Source organism: Pistacia vera, unplaced genomic scaffold, assembly GCF_008641045.1.
Source record: "Pistacia vera cultivar Batoury unplaced genomic scaffold, PisVer_v2 Contig205, whole genome shotgun sequence".
NCBI classification, from domain to species: Eukaryota; Viridiplantae; Streptophyta; class Magnoliopsida; order Sapindales; family Anacardiaceae; genus Pistacia; species Pistacia vera.
Window position 1 is genome coordinate 368182 of NW_022196008.1, and position 21580 is coordinate 389761.

General features: G+C 37.9%; 1 protein-coding gene and 1 pseudogene across 1 annotated transcript; both read right to left on the reverse strand.

Annotated features, from left to right (window-relative positions):
• Positions 1 to 3624: 3624 nt before the first annotated feature.
• Positions 3625 to 7869, reverse strand: LOC116128933 (stromal 70 kDa heat shock-related protein, chloroplastic). The gene is made up of 8 exons (XM_031414680.1): positions 7077 to 7869; positions 5997 to 6249; positions 5785 to 5864; positions 5558 to 5700; positions 5370 to 5468; positions 4971 to 5160; positions 4390 to 4788; positions 3625 to 4247 (listed from the first exon to the last, which is right to left on the reverse strand). Exons 1-8 carry the CDS (start codon positions 7644 to 7646, stop codon positions 3840 to 3842), a joined length of 2142 nt encoding a protein of 713 aa, XP_031270540.1. The 5' UTR covers positions 7647 to 7869; the 3' UTR covers positions 3625 to 3839.
• A 732-nt stretch (positions 7870 to 8601) lies between these two features.
• Positions 8602 to 21579, reverse strand: LOC116128920 (annotated as a pseudogene).
• Between the last annotated feature and the right edge of the window lies 1 nt (position 21580).

Genomic DNA, 21580 nt, shown 5'->3' on the forward strand with positions numbered 1-21580 from the left:
AATGTTCTGTCAGCCATTATGAAATTAACCTAGGGAGAAGCAATGAACAATGAAAGTGTAAAATTTTGGAGGCAATTTGAATGGTGATTCTTTATCCTTATATGTATATAAGTGTCAAGAGGATTATTTCTATGAGAATAGGATAAGAAAGGTGAAAAATGAATAGACAATCGATAATAAATAAACAAGCCGATTGAAAAGTGTCAAGAACTATTTGGATAACATGATACTAAACGATAGTAGATATCTCATTTAAATTTGCAAGTCAGATAATCTTTTAAGAACAAATTGGAGTTGTGGTAAATGTGTATATGTGATTTTTGTGATATGGTTAATCATACAATAATAACAATAGGAAATTTAATGTTTACTAAATCATGGTTCGGCGGGTGAATATATTTCAATTACTAATGGTTGGGGAATTTTTTTAAATACCTAATTGGAATGGTTTCTCATTAAATGTCTGTTAATTATTGAGCATTGTAAAAGTCTAATTAAAAGTTTAAATGAGAATGGGAAACGAACAACTGGAATATGAATAAAAGAGTCGTAATAACTTAACACCGCAATTCAAGAAGAAGAAAATACTATTCACATAATTTTAAAGGAAAAATGCTCAACACTCCAAAAAATCATAAAATGAATTGGCTATCTTTCTCTATTGAAACTATAAAATGAATTGACTATCTTCTCTATTGGTCATCTGAGTAGGTAATCCCTACTTCAATCCACCCTTCGACTTCTCAGATTCTTTTATGCACAAAGGTGAAGTTCATCACATGGTAGTAGACTCCATAAGTTTAAATATCGAACTACTCTCCACTAATGTAGATTAGATATCATTAAGGATCAAAAGGTCTTTATAAGCTTATAAAGTTAAGCTTGGGTAGTAGGCTCCAAAAAAAGGATAGGATAAATAAAGTAAGAGAACTCAATTTTTCTCATGCAACCCCCAAACTTATGCATTTCTTATTTTTGTACTGGAAATGCATAAGTAAATCAAGAACATTAAGTAAAACTATATGCAGATTTTTTTTTTTTTTTTTTTTTTTGAATCCAAAAATATTTATAACACTATTGGGGTCACTTGCCCCTTCTTATTGCCCTTTTTAGAATCCCTAAACTTGAACTTTTCAATCCATCACTTATTCACATACCTCCAACTCTTTTATTCTATACACAAGGTTCAGACTTTTCCTAAAAGGTATGATAAAGTGTTTAGGATAAAGGGGTTGGACAATTTAGTTGCACAAAAGAAAAATAAGGCAGTGTATATATATATATATATATATATATATTTGAAATGAAAATTTATAAACGCAAATGTTAACTGTATATGAAATGTTTTTAGAAATGATATTTTTAGAGAAACATAAGTATTGATTTGTTTACCATAAAAGTTTTTAGAAATAAGTTTTGCAATGAGAGATTTCAGCATTGGTTCTAAAAGATGGTTTATATTATAAAATGTGTTTATGGAAATGAGATTTTATAAGCATGAATGTTTTATTGCATACTAACTCATTCCCTACTAGTTGAGCATTTCTAGTTTACCCCTCGTTTTCAAGTGTTTTTCTTTCCCCCCACTAGGTCAAGAAGGAGATCATGCAAAGGAGTGAATCCTACTCAAGGTTGGGCGATACAACTTTCTTTAATCATATATGTCATAGTTGTGTTTTATTTTCCACTGCAAAGTTTATGTTTCTTCATCATGTATTTATTTCATGTTTTGGATTGTAAAAGATACGAAAAAATATGATACCATTCGTTCATTTTGTAAATATTCAATTGCATTTGTTTATTTACAAATGATGTTATATTTATTTGTGAGAAACAAAAAAGAGTGCTTATAAATGTTTAAGCTAGAAGAGTTTTATGATATTTTAATTCATAAACAAGTTTTATAGTTTTCCCACATGACACGTCTTGATGACCTAAGTCTCATAGGTGCGTCCGGATCCTATGAGATTGGGAGAGTCGAGACGAGTCGTGTCAATAGGATTGGATTTTAAATTGAATTGTGAATATTTAAACAAATGTGTATTTTGATAGGATTGGATAAGATAATGTGATAGAATAGTGTGAAAAATAGTTAATTTGTATGTTCAAGAAGAGCATATAAGCAAGGAATTAAATTTTGTAGAGAAAGCCAATATATATATATATATATATATATTTTTTTTTTTTTTTTTCCAACAAAGACAATCTCCTATAATTTTTGATAAAAATAGACACTTTCATGCTGAACGCTCTAACAAAGATAAATCAAAAGGCCGTGGGTTTGACACCCACTATGGTCGTTTAGAATATATATTTTTATCCTCAAGGATGGACTTGGCGGTTAAGGAGGTTTGCTCATTTCCTCGAGTTTCTAGATACAAACCTTAGGATCACCTATCACAATAATATTGTGGCTTATCTAATACTTTAAGTTTGTAAGGTATTCAATGGACCTCAAAGATTAGTTCAAGTACACACAAACTGACCAGTTAAAAAAAAAAAAAAAAAAAAAAAAGATAAATGAAAAGTGATGCTGTGAACCCCCTACATTTTATCTTTCAAGACCCTACTTCTAGGTTTATCCATTAAAATGTTTTAGCATATATAAATGTCTTTATAAACACTATTTATTTCCAAAAATACCATTTTGTTTATTTTTATGCATCTTCTTTTGAATGTAAAATATTCAGAGATGGAATCCATTCATATATGTTTTTACTTTCAAGATTATATTAATAACAATTAAAAATTTTGAATGTACAAAGTAACTTACAAATTTTGAAGAAGTGCAATAAAAGAAAAAAGTAAATAAAAATTAATAAAGCAACTTACAATTACAAAACATATGTTCCATCTCAATTGTACTTGCATAACTTAATTAAACCCTTTTAATTGCATAAATTCTATCTTTGATTGTTTGGAAAAAAAGAATTAGAATTTATTGAATTAGGGTTTATAATTAAAAAAATAAAATAAAATTTCTAAATATATATAACTCTTTTATGCCTTATTTAGTAATTTTCAAAAAGGATAAAATTGTAATTAAAAATCTAATAATAACTGCAGTCTAAAGTCTAAATGCAATAAACCATATAAAATTTCTCATGGCTTTGCATAGGATTTAATTATTACATTATTTTTGGCATATTTTTGGGAAAATTTATAAAATCCTTCCGAGGTTATATTTAAATAAATAAAAAAAAAAAAAAAAAAAGACAAAATGACTTTCTACCCTTAAAATCTCCTATTAATATATTTTGAAACGGAAAGCCAACAAACATAACCGTTTTATAATATTATTTTTAATCTTAAACCCTTCTCATTGAACATCACCTTTTAAAATATTATACATTCTAAATTCACACTATAAATTTCTGTTCCCTTTCATATCTAATTTCTCTATTTATTTTTTAATTTTAAAATAATCATTTCAGCACTTCAGGGAAAAAAAAAATAAAAAATATCAAAGTTTATTTAAAATATGAAAACGAAACGTAAAAGCTTATCTCATTTTTGTTCCAAAACAATCACTTGCAAATCAAAGGCTTTAACTTTGCATAGAGTTGTGGAACGCATCAAGAGAAGAACGGTAGAATGCATGCAAAATATTTTTCATGGAGAATCTAAACAAACAGCCAGTGCTCTTACTGTACCCAATTATGCTAGTATGCGTACCCTGTTCAGTTTTTCATCCTCTATATTCCTAGAAACAAATTTTAAATCCGTTCCCCATAGAACAAAAATGACAACCCAAACCCATCTTCCATCCCTGCAAAATCATTTTCTTATACACATTTCCAATCAACTAGAGTGGGAGAACAAAAAAACTAGGCTCTTTCTCACTTGCTATCAGTAAAATCAGCGTCAATGACATCACCATCGGCTCCCTTGTTTGATGAGTCTGAAGGGCCAGCTTCAGCCCCAGGTGCAGGTGCAGCGCCGGGGGCAGCTCCTCCTGCTCCAGGTTGGTTGTAAAGGGACTGGCCAAGTTGCATGACTTCTTGATTAAGTGCAGCCATGGCATCTTTTATTCCTTGAGTAGAGCCGCCTCCAACTGCATCCTTTAACTCTTGTAATTTTGCCTCAACTTTCTCTTTGACAGGGACAGGGACCTTGTCTCCAAGCTCTTTTAGTTGCTTCTCTGTCTGGTAGATTACGGAATCTGCCTGGTTCTTTGTGTCTATGGCATCTCTCTTCTCCTTGTCCTCAGCGGCAAACCTCTCAGCTTCGCTAACCATTCTCTCTACCTGCATATTTTGATCCAGAAATTCCTTCAGCACTTTCTTCCACCCAAACTGGGTAATTCCTACTTTTAGAAATTTTATTTGTTCTATAAATTATGAGAAAACTTCATCAATTAAGTAAAAAGTTGATTGCATTCAAACTCACCTCATCAGTGGGTAAGGTGCTAGCACCTGTAATTGTGATGTCTTGCTTCTTCCCTGTACCTTTGTCAACAGCGGTAACAGAGAGAATACCATTTGCATCAATGTCAAATTTAACTTCAATTTGGGGAACCCCGCGTGGTGCTGGTGGGATGCCATCTAGACGGAAGCTGCCGAGAGATTTATTGTCCCTAACAAACTCTCTTTCACCTTGAAGCACATTAATCTCGACACTGGTTTGTCCATCAGCAGCAGTTGAGAACACTTCTGATTTGGAAGTGGGAAGAGTAGTGTTTCTTGGGATGATCTTTGTCATAACACCACCAAGTGTCTCCAGACCAAGAGACAATGGTGTCACATCCAAAAGCACAATGTCACTGACGTCCCCAGAAAGAACACCAGCCTAGAATATTAAAGAAAATAAAGAATGTAAGATTACGAATCCCGTATGAAGAAAATATCGAAACCACAAATTATCCTCAAATTCTGGTCATAAGTAGTTGGACAAGAAATTAGAATTTCAAGTCTACCCCTTACAAAATTGATGAAGGTAAGAATGACATATTTCTGTAACATTGAACCAACCTGAACTGCAGCCCCAAGGGCAACAACTTCATCAGGGTTCACAGTGACATTGGGATCCTTTCCTGTCATCTTCTTCACAAGCTCCTGAACAGCTGGGATACGTGTTGATCCACCAACAAGGATCACCTCATCTAAATCTTTGAATGAAAGTTTTGCATCTCTCAAAGCATTTTCAACTGGTGTCTTGAGCCTATGGACGATAAATTGGAGAGATCAGACCAACCAAAAAAAAAAATACTAGGAACCAAATGGTGAAGAAATAGAAAGGATCACAAATAGAAACAACATCTAACAACTGAAGGGGAACTCAACAAATAACCCATAGGTTCAATAACAGTATCTTATTAAAAAAACATCTCAACATGAAAAGATAAGCTAAATCAAATCAATATTAGGTACCTGTCAAGTAAATCTGAACACAATTCCTCAAACTTAGCCCTTGTGAGGGTGGTCTCAATATGTTTAGGTCCATCGGCAGTAGCAGTAATGAATGGCAAGCTGGAAAAAAACAGAAAATAATTAGTACAAACGGCCAGTGTGGTGGATATCCAGGTGTGTGCACTACAAGAGACACAAAAGCAACATACCTAATGTTTGTCTGAGTCAAGGAAGAAAGCTCCATCTTAGCTTTCTCAGCAGTCTCTGTTAGCCTCTGAAGGGCTTGTTTGTCTTTCAAGAGATCAATGCCTTCATCCCTCTTGAAGTCTGCAGCAAGCCAATCAACAATCCTCTGCATACAATTTCTAATAATTTTAAGTCTGTTGAGCACCTAAACTAGCCAGAAAATCATGTGCATAGGAGTGAAAATTCCAACCTTGTCAAAGTCATCACCACCCAAATGTGTATCTCCTGAAGTAGAAAGCACTTCAAACACTCCATCACCAACCTCAAGCACTGCAATCAAACAAAACGAATAAGCAAATATTGAAATATTCAAGCTTTGCTAGATGGAATTCAGATGCAATAAAAATATTCCCAAGGACAGCTACAGAAGACAATAAAACCAATTAATGTCTGAAAAAGTACCTGAAACGTCAAAAGTACCACCACCAAGGTCAAACACTAGGATGGTCTCATTATTTTTCTTCTCAAATCCATATGCCAAAGAAGCAGCAGTAGGCTCATTGATGATACGAAGAACTTCTAAGCCAGCAATACGACCAGCGTCTTTTGTTGCTGTTCTCTGGGAATCATTGAAGTAAGCAGGCACTGTGACCACAGCTTTAGTTACTTTATCATTCAAAAACTTTGATGCATCATCCACAAGCTTCCTCAAAACCTAAATTATAAACACAAAAGAAACTGATTATCAGAAAATATTCTGATTATGGTAATATTAAATAATTTTCGCCTATCAGAAAACTAAATACGTAAAGATAATCCCATTGCTGCTTGGCAACAACTCCCCAAACCAAATTATCTATGTGGCAGAATATCATCATTGTCTACTATTTTCCAACCACTTATTAGCAAACCGAAGGACCCATCACCAGCCAAAATAAAAACCATCATTAAACTAGCACAAAACAATGTACAACCCAAACATTCAGTATCAAATTCCTCAAAAAATCAAACAACAGACAGATTCTGAACATTCAACAATATAGTTACAGGCCTAAGTAAACAAACTCCACATTCAAATAACAGTCTTTTAGCATAATACAAATAATAAATATATAAACACCCTATTCATTTTCGTAACATTTCTTAGCAAAACAGACAATAAAACCTCAAAACCTTACACACCACCGCCAAATGAGCCAAAACCACATAGAAAAATCATCAACTTTAACATTCCATCACACCCAAACAATCCCACGACCAAAAAGGATCAAAACCAACATAGAACTTTATAAAAGATACTAACAGTAAATCCCATCCAAAGCTTCACCAACACTGCCAAAACCAACACAATAACATACACTTCAAAATTCCGCACTCCACACACCCCAATCAAAACTTTCAAAAAACCCACCACCAAAACGAATGAACATAATACATTATATAAATAATATAATTTAACACCTCAAAATCCTAACTTTCACCACACGCACCACCAACAGAATCCCAACAACCTCAAAACTTTCAGAAACACCTATGTTATACCTGAGCTGAAATCTCCTCAGCAGCAAACTGCTTCCCAATAGCAGGACAGTCCAACTTCACATTCCCATTCTCATCCCTTACCACCTTATAACTCACCTGCTTCGACTCCTCATCCACCTCCGACATCTTCCTCCCAATAAACCTCTTCACCGAAAAGAACGTATTCTCGGGGTTCACAACTGCCTGCCGCTTCGCAATTTGCCCCACCAACCTATCCCCATTCTTCGTATACGCCACCACAGACGGCGTCGTCCTCTGCCCCTCCGCATTTGTCACTATCGTCGGCTTCCCTCCCTCCATCGCCGCCACCGCCGAGTTCGTCGTCCCCAAATCAATCCCCACCACCTTCTCATTCACAACCTTAATCGGCCCCACATTAACCCCTCGTCTACTCCTATTATTCAACTTCAAAAACGCGGCATTTTGAAACCCCAAACCCGTTCTCCCAACCCTTTGACCCAAAAACACTGTTCTTGATCCCGAAGACTTGTACTCACCGCTTCGCTTCGCTCTTGAACCGTAAGACAAATTGCCCAGAAAGTGAATCTGAGCTGTGGATGAACAAGCCATGATTTTTCGCTTCTGGGTGTTGATGAAAAGGGCTTTCGTTGGAGTTGGAGTGAGAGTTCTGAGAGAATTGGAGATGAGTTGAGTTGGATTGAAGGGTTGAATAAGAAGATAAGAGAAATGTTGAGAAGGGTTTAGGGAGAGAGAGAGAGTGAGGGGTAGGTGGCGACACGTGGCAGGGTTCTAGAAAGATCTGAGGCTTTGTGGGTGTGGCTGCGCGGTTGGGGTCGGGGGTTTTACGGGTGGGTGGATTGGGGGGTTTTTGATCGTTGGATTGGATTTGGAGAGTTACCGGATGGAAAGATCGAGGGAATTCGGTTGCTTTGTCTATTTTCGGGCAGTAATGGGCCGGGCTGGGTTCGTTTCAAATCCAACTTAATATCGAAAATATTATGTACAATACAATATTTATCATATTAAAACAAGAATGAACAATCAGCAATTATCCTTATCTGCAACATGAGAATGAACAACTGTATTCTACTCGAGCCCATCCTACAGCTAAGCTGCTTAACAGATTATATATGATCCTAGACACAAAGACGTCTTTACGGTAATGGTTTTCAGAATATATAATTACCAAACAATGTAATTGTAATGTGCAAGTGCAAAAATTTTAAACTCTAAGCTAATTTGGGTGTTCATTTTTCTTAGTAGATTGATTCTTAGGCTTAGATCAGACCCACATCAAATAAAAGTATTTTTATGAAAAATGAAATCAGAAAAAAATCAGCACACCTTACAATTAGATTTATGCTTGCAATACACATTCTGCTAGTATAATTATTTCACTAAAATTTATACACAAATAAGAAACAATGGATTCTCTCTATTGGTCTCTAAATCATCCTCTATATTTCCTGAATTTGTTCCTCATGAAACAAAAATGACAGCAAAAAATACAGCTCAAACCATCTCCAATCCCCCAAAAAAAAAATTCCTCCATTACCATGAAAGGCAAAAAGGCTGAGCAGTTGCTCAATTGCTCTCAGTGAAATCTGCATCAATGATATCATCATCAGGTCCCTTGGTTGATGAATCTGATGGTCCAGCTTCAGTGCCGGGTGCAAGTCCAGCACCTGATCGGTTGTAAAGGGATTGACCAAGTTGCATTACTTCTTGATTAAGGGCAGCTATGGCATCTTTCATTGCTTTGGTTGACTCTGTTGCAATTGCATCCTTGAGCTCCTTTAGTTTTGCCTCAACCTTCTCTTTGACTGGAGCCGGAACCTTGTCTTCAACCGCCTTCAGCTGCTTCTCAGTCTGCTGAACGACGGAATCTGCTTGGTTTTTCGTGTCTGTAGTGTCTCTCTTCTCCTTGTCCTCTGTGCAAACCTCTCAGCTTCTTGCACCATTTTCTCTACCTGCATCTTTTCATTCAAACATTCCCTCAGCACTATTCTATCATAAGTGGCTAACAAGGCGTTTCAGTTACCCAAAAAATTATCATGCAATTTCGAAGTCCATATGAATGCAAATTATCTGAAGGGAAAAACACGATTTGAGTTTGGAAAGCTCCTCCTCTAGACACTAAAGCAACAACAGTTAATCAGTAGCTTATAAAACTAAAGGACTCGAGGCATATTTAGCTTTCAACTATGACAATGACAGAAACTAGAAACCACCAAACTTTTGAAAAACATAACAGGAACTAATAACAAAAGAAAAGAGTTTAAAGAATGACAGATGTTTGTAGAAAGATCCTGCTGATGTAGAGAAAAACTAAAATGATAAAGAGTAAGTATTGTAGTAAAGCATAAGATGAGGCATAACTCAAAGCAAAAACTAAACAGTTATCGAATTAGCTAGTTCAAACATACCTCTTCTGTGGGCAAGGTGCTAGTGCCAGTAATGGTGATGTCTTGCTTCTTGCCTGAGCCCTTATCAATGGCAGAGACAGAGAAAATACCATTGGCATCAATGTCAAACTTAACCTCAATGTGGGGTACCCCACATGATGCCGGTAGGATACCATCTAGACGGAATCTACCAAGAGTTCTGTTGTCCTTAACAAACTCTCTTTCACCTTGAAGGACATTAATTTCAACACTAGTTTGTCTATCTGTAGCTGTTGAGAAAATCTTCGATTCGGAGGTGGGTAGAGTGGTATTTCTTGGGATTACTTTGGTCATAACACCACCCAGAGTTTCCAGGCCAATAGGAGTTACATTGATAGACCTTCCATTAAAAATGTCTATCAATACAAAAGGCATAAGGGCCATTTGGGTCAGTAAGTGTAAGGAGTGTGAGGTGCCTGGTTGTTGGGGAAATTGGTTATTATTATCACGTGTTGGTGGGGAATCAAAGTTGTTAGTAGAAAGAATATGTTAGTTAAGAAGATAGTATAAATAAAGGGGGTCAGTTTTGGGGTAGCATACGAATATTATTCTAGTGTCATTGTGGGAGGTCCCTAACTCCTCGAATTGCTGGGATCTATCTGTTTTGGTTTCCAATTGTGTAGTTGTTTCTTTTTTCCATTCTCTAGAACTATATTTAGGTTGAGTCTTGATTGAGTGAACTCTTTTATCTGTTATTCTGGATTGTTTGTGTTGTTTTCTGATCATTGTTGTAGGGAGTCTTAACAAATTGGTATCAGAGCTTCGTTTGGGTAATGGTTAAATCGAAGATGGAGAACAGAGTTGAAGGATTGGAAAAGGAAATGGGGAACGTAGAAAAAGAAATGGGGACTGTAAGGGAAGAGCTAGGGAGCATTAAGGGCTACTTACTAGAGCTTCGTGAGTGGATGAGGCTAAGGGAAGAAAGGGATGCAAATTTGAGCCATGATAAGGGGAAAGCATCCCACTCTGAGCCTTCCAACAGTAGTGACGGTATGGGAGTCGATAGGAACAAGGAGGCAGAGAACTCGAAGGATGAGAAGAAGGGAAAGAAGTTGGAACTACCCATATTCAACGGGGAAGATCCTTATGGTTGGACATTCAGAGCTGACCGATATTTTTCGGTGAACCAATATAAGGAAGGAGATAAGGTGGCAGCCGCTGCCGTGTGTATGGAGGGTCGTGCCCTAAACTGGTATCAGTGGGTGGAGTCTAGAGTGTTAGTGAACGACCCACTTACACAGCGGAAAACAAAAACATAAATGGCATGGATCGTTCCTTATAACCAAGATCTGGGTATAATATCACAGTTTATACAATATATAAATTAAATCTACAGAAAATCAGATTCAAGGTTCAATAATCTTACGCACGTTTGGAGGCTCCACCAACTTTGTCCTTGAATGTTTTTGCTACCGACCCAAGTGTAAGATCGAACCGATGTAGTCCACACGAAGACAATCGCAAGAAACTAAGGAGGGATTTGCTAGATCCTCCTTAGCCTTGAGAAACAAGAAGAAAAATCAAAGAAGAACTTTGATTCTTTGCAAAACAAAAGTGGCGTGAGAGTGAGAGGGTTTTGGGGTTGTGTATTTTCCTTATCAATGAAAGAATGAATGAAAAATATTCTCACATTTTTCTATTAACACTTTTCTTTTATAGTGTTATTTTACTTGCCCTATTCCCATATGGAATGGGCTTGGGCTCCAACCCAAACACCCCATGTTTCCAAACACCCCCTAATTAGATATTTATTTTAATTCATCATTATCTTCAATTAAAATCAATTAATATATATATATATATATTAACATTTAACAATAATGATAATTTATTTAAATATATGCAAACACATATTTAAACGTAATTTCACTTACCTAATTTTTCTAATAAATTAAATAAAGGCTACGACCTCAGCAAATTTAATTGCACTGTGAAATTACCAAAATACCCTTTCGCCCAAAAAGACGAAAACGTCCTTCTTTCTTCCTAGCTCTTAAATTATCTTCTATGTGTGTGACTCATAGGCTCCTCATCATACTGGCAGTGTATAGTATCATGATTAACACCAATTAATCGTCTCACTAATACACAGACCAAGATTGGCCCCTTGCAAGGCATCATGGCCACCCGATGATTCGGATTCAGCAAAGTAGCTATCTGTCAACAATATGGTTACCATGCAATTCGATCCTTTCATCATACGTTATCTCGACGAGATGAAGGCATAAAAATAGTGTCAACCTTCGGTTACTCTCGATATTATGTATTCAGTTTCTGGACCAATGACCAGTATTAGAAACTGGATAGAGCAACAACTCAATCCCACTGTGGCCACAGTTTTAATGTCATTGCCATATACTGAATTGCGCCATGAGATAACTTCTCCCGTACCTAGGAGTGATGAATCCTCTGTCAATCCATCATAGTCTTGATACACTCCTTGATGTAGCCAATCACTACAGTATTGACAGCTCTGAAAAGAACTGCGTTAGGCTAGTGTCAAACTATACCAATCGGTGCACAAGGCGCTCCGGTGATCTCAAGTCTAAGGATCACATGTACCACCATTCGTTAGAGGATTTATTCCATAGACATTGGGGTTACCATCCATATGAAATCCTCTGGTGGGTCAGTCTAGTGAACTTGCTGCGGTGTATTCGCCTACAGCAAGCACCCATGTGTTGCACCAGGTTGTCACCAAACAGCCTTGACAAGTAAGATCAGTCACTGCCTTTCGACAGGGTCGTTTAACACTATGATAGCCTTACCGTATTATCTATGCTCTTACTTCAGAATAATACTAGGGCTACAAACATTTTTAGAATGGCCACCGTATGTGCTCATAGGGTTCTCACTATCAAGATTTAAAACACTTGATACCATCGTCATAGTTCTACCATTCTAAAGACATATATCAATACATATTGCAATAATAATGATTTACGTGATATAGAATAAAATGCCTTTTATTGATTAATGAACATTATTACAAAGAGTCAATTCTACAATAATTGATTGGCTCTAGGGCATCTACTCTAACACAAAGCACCAATTGGTTCTTGGACAGACTTTAAGACTATAGTGGTTGAGAGATTCAGACCATCATTTAAAGGATCAGCTTATGAGACTCTAGTAGCACTGAAGCAGATTGGTACAATGACAGAGTACAGGGAAAATTTTGAAGCTCACGCAGCTCCTTTCTATGAGGTAAGAGAAGATATACTGATGGGGTTGTTTACGAATGGACTAAAGAAGGAAGTCAGAGCTAAAATTCGTCTGACTCAGCCCACTTCCCTTTTTGCGTTGATGGACCAGGTCCATCGCGTGGAGGAAAGAAAATAGGTCTTGGAAAAGAACAAGCCTAGGTTTGCTAAAGCCCAAGGAAATAAGCTGGACTCCTATACTCGGGTCACCCCAAGCCCAGAACCCGGTCGCCCAAACTCTTGGGTCAATCCATCGCGAAACCCAGAGTTAGGTCACAGTTTTTTCCTAAATCGATTTCACGATAGAAATCGATTCGGCGAAACCATGACGTTGAACTTTCACGGGGACACTTTCCAGCGAATGTCCAATGTCGAATTGTAGCAAAGCATGAAAAACGTCTTTGTTTCTATTGTGATGAGAAATTCGGGCCAAACCACAGATGTAGGAGCAAGTCGATCCAGATTCTGTTAATGACCAACGACGATGAGACGAAAAACGATGAAGTCACTCCTGAACCCATCTCAAAAGTTCCCGACGAAGGTAACCCATTGGCTTTATCTATGCATTCAATTGTAGGGGTAACCACAGATAAAACCCTAAAACTAAAAGGGATGATTGGAGGGGTAGAAGTGGTTGTGTTGGTTGACAGTATGGCTTACCACAATTTTATTTCGCATGATTTGGTGCGAAAATTAGGACTGGCAGTGGAGAGAGGGAAAACATTTGGGGTTATGGTAGGGAATGGCTTTACAGTGAAAGGGAAGGGTATTTGCAGAGGGGTGCAATTAAGGATACAAGGGATTGAATTACGCCAGGATTTTTTTCCATTTGAATTAGGAGGGCAGATGTAGTGTTGGGAATTTCTTGGCTCAGTACACTGGGCAATGTTTATGTTAATTGGAGAAATCTGACAATGGCATTTATCAGTAAAGGGAAGAGGGTGGTTTTACAAGGGGATCCGTTGTTAGTCAAGACGGTTGTGTCACTTAAGGCAATGCTAAAATCTTTGCAAAGGCAGGATGGGGGTTATGTGATTTGAGTTTTGCTCCATTGGTGTCAAGGGAGAGGAAACAGAAGAACCCATTGATCCGACAGCTGCTGCAGTTGTAGATGGATTTAGCTATCTGTTTGAACAGCCTACTAAGCTCCCACTTAAGAGACCCACTGATCACGCCATAGTCCTAGAAGCTAATGCCAAACCTCCTAACATTCGCCCATACAAATACTCATATTCCCAAGAAAATGAAATCACAAAGTTGGTGGGTGAGATGCTAGTGGCAGGAATTATACAACCCAATACTAGTGATTTTTCTAGTCCTGTGTTGTTGGTTAAGAAGAAAGATGGTAGTTGGCATTTTTGTGTAGATTACAGGGCACTAAATAACATCACTATCCCCAACAAGTTCCCTATTCCCTCAATTGATAAACTGCTGGATGAACTATCAGGGGCAGTCATTTTTACGAAACTAGATCTAAAATCTGGTTACCACCAGATTAGGATTAAATAAGAGGATGTTCCCAAAATAGCCTTTAGGACTCACAAAGGGCATTATGAATTCCTGGTCATACCCTTTGGGTTAACCAATGCCCTTTCCACCTTTCAAGCTTTAAGGAATACCAACTTTAAATCGGTCTTGAGGAAGTTCATACTTATGTTTTTTGATGATATCCTCATTTACAGCCTTGATTTGAAGACTCATATGCTCCATATGAGACAAACCTTTCAAATCCTCACCAAGCATATATTAGTAATAAATTACAAGAAGTGTCTGTTTGCCCATCAAAGATTGGAGTATTTGGGTCACTTAATTTCATCAAAGGGGGTAGAGGTTGACCCACAGAAGATTGATTCAATGCTAACTTGGCCCGTTCCACGCACAATCAAAGGATTACGAGGATTTTTGGGGTAAACTGGTTACTATCGCCGCTTTGTACAGAATTATGGTTTAATCGCACAGCCTTTAACACAGTTGCTACGAAAGGACTCTTTTGCATGGAAGGACCAAGCACAACGAGCTTTTTAAAGTGGTAATGACTTCAGTTCCTGTTCTGGCAGTTCCTGATTTTACCCTTCCATTTGAAGTTTATATGGACGCTTTGGGACAAGGTATAGGAGCTGTCTTGGTCCAGAATCAATGCCCCATTGCATTCCTTAGCCAAGCTTTCTCCAACCAGTCTCGACAAAAGTCAACGTACGAAAGGGAGTTGATGGCAATTGTGTTTGCTGTCCAAAAATGGAGCCACTACCTTAGTGGGAGAAAATTTATCATTAAATCTAACCAACGCAGCCTGCAGTTTTTGACATATCAATAAGTTAAGACACCCGAGCAACAAAAGTGGATTTCTAAGCTCCTAGGATTCTCTTTCGAAATCCATTACCAACCTAGAAGCTCCAGCCAAGTGGTCCAATTTTTAGAATTTGATGAGTTAGCAGCTGAAGCACAACAAGACCCCAAGCTCCAACCAATTATCCAAGAACTTCTTTTTGACCCTTCCAGTTGTCCCCATTATGGCTTTCACCGTGGCTGCCTCATCTATAAAAACAGGTTGGTCTTACCCAAAAATTCGAAGTTTATCCCTAAACTATTAGAAGAATTTCACTGTAGCCTAGGAGGGGGCCATTCAGGTTTTTTTAGAACTTATAAAAAATTGATGAATATAGTGTTTTGGGACGGTATTAAGAAGGATGTGCAGGAGTATGTTCAGCAGTGTTCGATTTTTCAATTAAATAAATATTCTGCTCTCAAACCAACAGGTCTCCTTCAGCCCTTACCCATTCCATCCTAGGTTTTTGAAGATATTGGCATGGACTTCATTGGAGGGTTACCAAAAGCAAAAGGGTAGGATACTATAATGGTTGTGGTAGATAGGCTCACTAAATATGACCATTCTATTTCCCTGTGCCATCCCTATAGCGCTAATGATGTCGCTGCTATTTTTATCTCCGATATTGTGAAGCTTCATGTATTTCCAAAGTCCATTGCTTCGAACCGCGATAAGCTCTTTATCAGTCAATTTTGGCAGGAATTGTTCAAGGTTGTTGGCACCTCATTGAAGTTCAGTTCTACATACCACCCTCAAACCGATGGCCAGACGGAGGTTGTCAACCGCTGTTTGGAAACTTACTTGCGATGTTTCTATAGTTCGCAACCCAAACAATGGCATAGGTGGCTGTTTTAGGCAGAATATTGGTACAATACCACACATCACAGCTCCATTAAAATGACTCCCTTCAAAGCTCTCTATGGAAGGGATCCACCCACTCTCCTCAAATTTATAGATTACCCTTCCTCAATGGAAGAAGTTAACCAGCAAATGGCTGCATGAAATTCCATATTAGATGAGTTAAAGCATAACTTGTCTGTTGCTCAAGAGCAGATGAAGGAAACAGCTAACCTACGTTATCGGGATATTAGTTTTCAACCAGAAGACTAGGTGTATTTGAAGCTCCAACCATATTGTTTCAATTCCTTGGCCAAAAAACTAAATGAAAAGTTGAGCCCTAGGTTTTATGGTTCTTTTCCCATACTAGAGAAGATTGGGTAGGTTGCTTACAGGTTGGAGCTACCTTCTACGACAAAAATTCATCCAGTCTTTCACATCTCTCAGTTTAAACGAAGTCTGCACACCTCACACCTCTGTACCTATCCAGCCCATGCCATCTTTCCTCACCGAGGATATGGAATTTCTTGTTCAACCAGAATCGGTGTTGGCAGTCCGCACTTTATTAGATGACTCTTGGGAAGTCCTTATAAAATGGAAGGACTTGGCTTCCTTTGAAGCATCTTGGAAGGCTTCCGATATTATAGAGCTGCAATTTTCTCATTTCCACCTTGAGGACAAGGTGGCTCTTCATGTAGGGGGGTGGTGGTAGGGGGTATTGATAGAGCTCCCCTTAAAAAATGTCTATCAACACAAAGGGCATAAGGGACATTTGGGTCAGTAAGTGTACGGAATGTGAGGTGCCTAGTTGTTGGAGAAATTGGTTACTACTGTCATGTGTTGGTAGGGAATCAAAGTTGTTAGTAGAGAGAATATGTTAGTTAAGGAGATAGTATAAATAGCGGGGGTTAGTTTTGGGGTAGCATACGAATATTATTCTAGTGTCATTGTTGGAGGTCCCCAGCTCCTCGAATTGTTGGGATCTATCTGTTTTGGTTTCCAATTGTGTAGTTGTTTCTTTTTTCCATTCTGTAGAAATATATTATGGTTAAGTCTTGATTGAGTGAACTCTTTTATCTATTATTTTGGATTGTTTGTGTTGTTTTCTGGTCATTGTTGCAGGGAGTCTTAACATACATCCAAGAGTAAATGTCACTAACATCTCCAGCTAGAACACCCACCTATAATCAAACAAAATAAAGCATGTAAGATATTAGATTATGGATCTCAATGGAACACACCAAAATAATAATAATAATAATAATAATAATAATAATTTCTTTGACCGGGACAGGGACCTGTCTCCAAGCTCTTTAGTTGCTTCTCTGTCTGTAGATTACGGAATCTGCCTGGTTCTTTGTGTCTATGGCATCTCTCTTTCCCTTGTCCTCAGCGGCAAACCTCTCAGCTTCGCTAACCATTCTCTCTACCTGCATATTTTGATCCAGAAATTCCTCAGCACTTTCTTCCACCCAAACTGGGTAATTCTACTTTAAGAAATTATTTGTTCTATAAATTATGAGAAAACTTCATCAATTAAGTAAAAAGTTGATTGCATTCAAACTCACTCATCAGTGGGTAAGGTGCTAGCACCTGTAATTGTGAGTCTTGCTTCTTCCCTGTACCTTTGTCAACAGCGGTAACAGAGAGAATACATTTGCACAATGTCAAATTTAACTCAATTTGGGGAACCCACGTGGTGCTGGTGGGATGCCATCTAGACGGAAGCTGCCGAGAGATTTATTGTCCCTAACAAACTCTCTTTCACCTTGAAGCACATTAATCTCGACACTGGTTTGTCCATCAGCAGCAGTTGAGAACACTTCTGATTTGGAAGTGGAAGAGTAGTGTTTCTTGGATGATCTTTGTCATAACACACCAAGTGTCTCCAGACCAAGAGACAATGGTGTCACATCCAAAAGCCACATGTCACTGCGTCCCAGAAAGAACACCAGCCTAGAATATTAAAGAAAATAAGAATGTAAGATTACGAACCGTATGAAAAATATCGAAACCAACAATTATCCTCAAATTCTGGTCATAAGTAGTTGGACAAGAAATTAGAATTTCAAGTTACCCTTACAAAATTGATGAAGGTAGAATGACATATTTCTGTAACATTGAACCAACCTGAACGCAGCCCCAAGGGCAACAACTTCATCAGGGTTCACAGTGACATTGGGATCCTTTCCTGTCATCTTCTTCACAAGCTCCTGAACAGCTGGGTACGTGTTGATCCACCAACAAGGATCACCTCATCTAAATCTTTGAATGAAAGTTTTGCATCTCTCAAAGCATTTTCAACTGGTGTCTCTGAGCCTATGGACGATAAATTGGAGAGATCAGACCAACAAAAAAAAAAATACTAGGAACCAAATGGTGAAGAAATAGAAAGGATCACAAATAGAAACAACATCTAACAACTGAAGGGGAACTCAACAAATAACCCATGGTTCAATAACAGTATCTTATTAAAAAACATCTCAACATGAAAAGATAAGCTAAATCAAATCAATATTAGGTACCTGTCAAGAAATCTGAACACAATTCCTCAAACTTAGCCCTTGTGAGGGTGGTTCAATATGTTTAGGTCCATCGGCAGTAGCAGTAATGAATGGCAAGCTGGAAAAAAACAGAAAATAATTAGTACAAACGGCCAGTTGGTGGATATCCAGGTGGTGCACTACAGAGACAAAAAGCAACATACCTAATGTTTGTCTGAGTCAAGGACGAAAGCTCCATCTTAGCTTTCTCAGCAGTCTCTGTTAGCCTCTGAAGGGCTTGTTGTCTTTCAAGAGATCAATGCCTTCATCCCTCTTGAAGTCTGAGCAAGCCAATCAACAATTCTGCATACAATTCTAATAATTTTAGTCTGTTGAGCACCTAAACTAGCCAGAAAATCATGTGCATAGGAGTGAAAATTCCAACCTTGTCAAAGTCATCACCAACCCAAATGGTATCTCCTGAGTAGAAAGCACTTCAACACTCCATCACCAACCTCAAGCACGCAATCAAACAAAACGAATAAGAAATATTGAAATATTCAAGCTTTGCTAGATGGAATTCAGATGCAATAAAAATATTCCCAAGGACAGCTACAGAAGACAATAAAACCAATAACGTCTGAAAAAGTACCTGAAAGCCAAAAGTACCACACCAAGGTAAACACTAGGATGGTCTCATTATTTTTCTTCTCAAATCCATATGCCAAAGAAGCGCAGTAGGCTCATTGATGATACGAAGAACTTCTAAGCCAGCAAACGACCAGCGTCTTTTGTTGCTGTTTCTGGGAATCATTGAAGTAAGCAGGCACTGTGACCACAGCTTTAGTTACTTTATCATTCAAAAACTTTGATGCATCATCCACAAGCTTCCTCAAAACCTAAATTATAAACACAAAAGAAACTGATTATCAGAAAATATCTGATTATGGTAATATTAATAATTTCGCCTATCAGAAAACTAAATACGTAAGATAATCCCATTGCTGCTTGGCAACAACTCCCCAAACCAAATATCTATGTGGCGAAATATCATCATCTTGTCTACATTTTCCAACCACTATTAGCAAACCGAAGGACCCATCACCAGCCAAAATAAAAACCATCATTAACTAGCACAAAACAATGTACAACCCAAACATTCAGTATCAAATCCTCAAAAAATCAAACAACAGACAGATTCTGAACATTAACAATTAGTTACAGGCCTAAGTAAACAAACTCCCATTCAAATAACAGTCTTTTAGCATAATACAAATATAATAGTAAACACCCTATTCTTTTCGTAAATTTCTTAGCACAACACGACAATAAAACCTCAAAACCTTACACACCACCGCCAAATGAGCCAAAACCACATGAAAAAACATCAACTTTAACATTCCATCACACCCAAACAATGCCACCACCAAAAAGGATCAAAACTAACAAGAACTTTATAAAAGATATAATAGTAAATCCATCCAAAGCTTCACCAACACTGCCAAAACCAACACAATAACATACACTTCAAAATTCCGCACTCCACACACCCCAATCAAAACTTTCAAAAAACCCACCACCAAAACGAATGAACATAATACATTATATAAAAAATATATTTAACACCTCAAAATCCTAACTTTCACCACAGCACCACCAACAGAATCCCAACAACCTCAAAATTTCAGAAACACCTATGTATACCTGAGCTGAAATCTCCTCAGCAGCAAACTGCTCCCATAGCAGGACAGTCCAATTCACATTCCCATTCTCATCCCTTACCACCTTATAACTCACCTGCTTCGACTCCTCATCACCTCCGACATCTTCCTCCAATAAACCTCTTCACCGAAAAGAAACGTATTCTCGGGGTTCACAACTGCCTGCCGCTTCGCAATTTGCCCCACCAACCTATCCATTCTTCGTATACGCCACCACAGACGGCGTCGTCCTCTGCCCCTCCGCATTTGTCACTATCGTCGGTTCCCTCCCTCATCGCCGCCACCGCCGAGTTCGTCGTCCCCAAATCAATCCCCACCACCTTCTCATTCACAACCTTAACCGGCCCCACATTAACCCCTCGTCTACTCCTATTATTCACCTTCAAAAACGCGGCATTTTGAAACCCCAAACCCGTTCTCCCAACCCTTTGACCAAAAACACTGTTCTGATCCCGAAGACTTGTACTCACCGCTTCGCTTCGCTCTTAACGTAAGACAAATGCAGAAAGTGATCTGAGCTGTGGATGAACAAGCCATGATTTTTCGCTTCTGGGTGTTGATGAAAAGGGTCTTTCGTTGGAGTGGAGTGAGAGTTCTGAGAGAATGGAGATGAGTTGAGTTGGATTGAAGGGATGAATAAGAAGATAAGAGAAATGTTGAGAAGGGTTTAGGGAGAGAGAGAGAGTGAGGGGTAGGTGGCGACACGTGGCAGGGTTCGAAAGATCTGAGGCTTTGTGGGTGTGGCTGCGCGGTTGGGTCGGGGGTTTTAGGGTGGGTGGATTGGGGGGTTTTTGATCGTTGGATTGGATTTGGAGAGTTACCGGATGGAAAGATCGAGGGAATTCGGTAGCTTTGTCATTTCGGGCAGTAATGGGCGGGCTGGGTTCGTTTCAAATCCAACTTAATATCGAAAATTATGTACAATACAAAATTTTCATATTAAAACAAGAATGAACAATCAGCAATTATCCTTATCTGCAACATGAGAATGAACAACTGTATTATACTCGAGCCCATCCTACAGCTAAGCTGCTTAACAGATTATATATGATCCTAGACACAAAGACGTCTTTACGGTAATGGTTTAGAATATATAATTACCAAACAATGTAATTGTAATGTGCAAGTGCAAAAATTTTAAACTCTAAGCTAATTTGGGTGTTCATTTTTCTTAGTAGATTGATTCTTAGGCTTAGATCAGACCCACATCAAATAAAAGTTTTTTATGAAAAATGAAATCAGAAAAAAATCAGCACACCTTCAATTAGATTTATGCTTGCAATACACATTCGCTGTATAATTATTTCACTAAAATTTATACAAAAATAAGAAACAATGGATTCTCTCTATTGGTCTCTAAATCATCCCTATATTCCTGAATTTGTCCTCATGAAACAAAATGACAGCAAAAAATACAGCCAAACCATCTCCAATCCCCAAAAAATAAAATTCCTCCATTACCATGGAAGGCAAAAAGGCTGAGCAGTTGCTCAATTGCTCTCAGTGAAATCTGCGTCAATGATATCATC

Bases quoted from the DNA above. Each gene is read 5' to 3' on its own strand.
- LOC116128933 (XM_031414680.1), bottom strand. From the start codon at position 7,646: ATGGCTTGTTCATCCACAGCTCAGATTCACTTTCTGGGCAATTTGTCT. The intron at 5,865-5,996 runs GTACTTTTTCAG...GTTTGATTGCAG, and splicing joins TGGTACTTTTGACGTTTCAG to TGCTTGAGGTTGGTGATGGA. The intron at 5,161-5,369 runs GTACCTAATATT...TATCGTCCATAG, and splicing joins TGTTCAGATTTACTTGACAG to GCTCAAGACACCAGTTGAAA.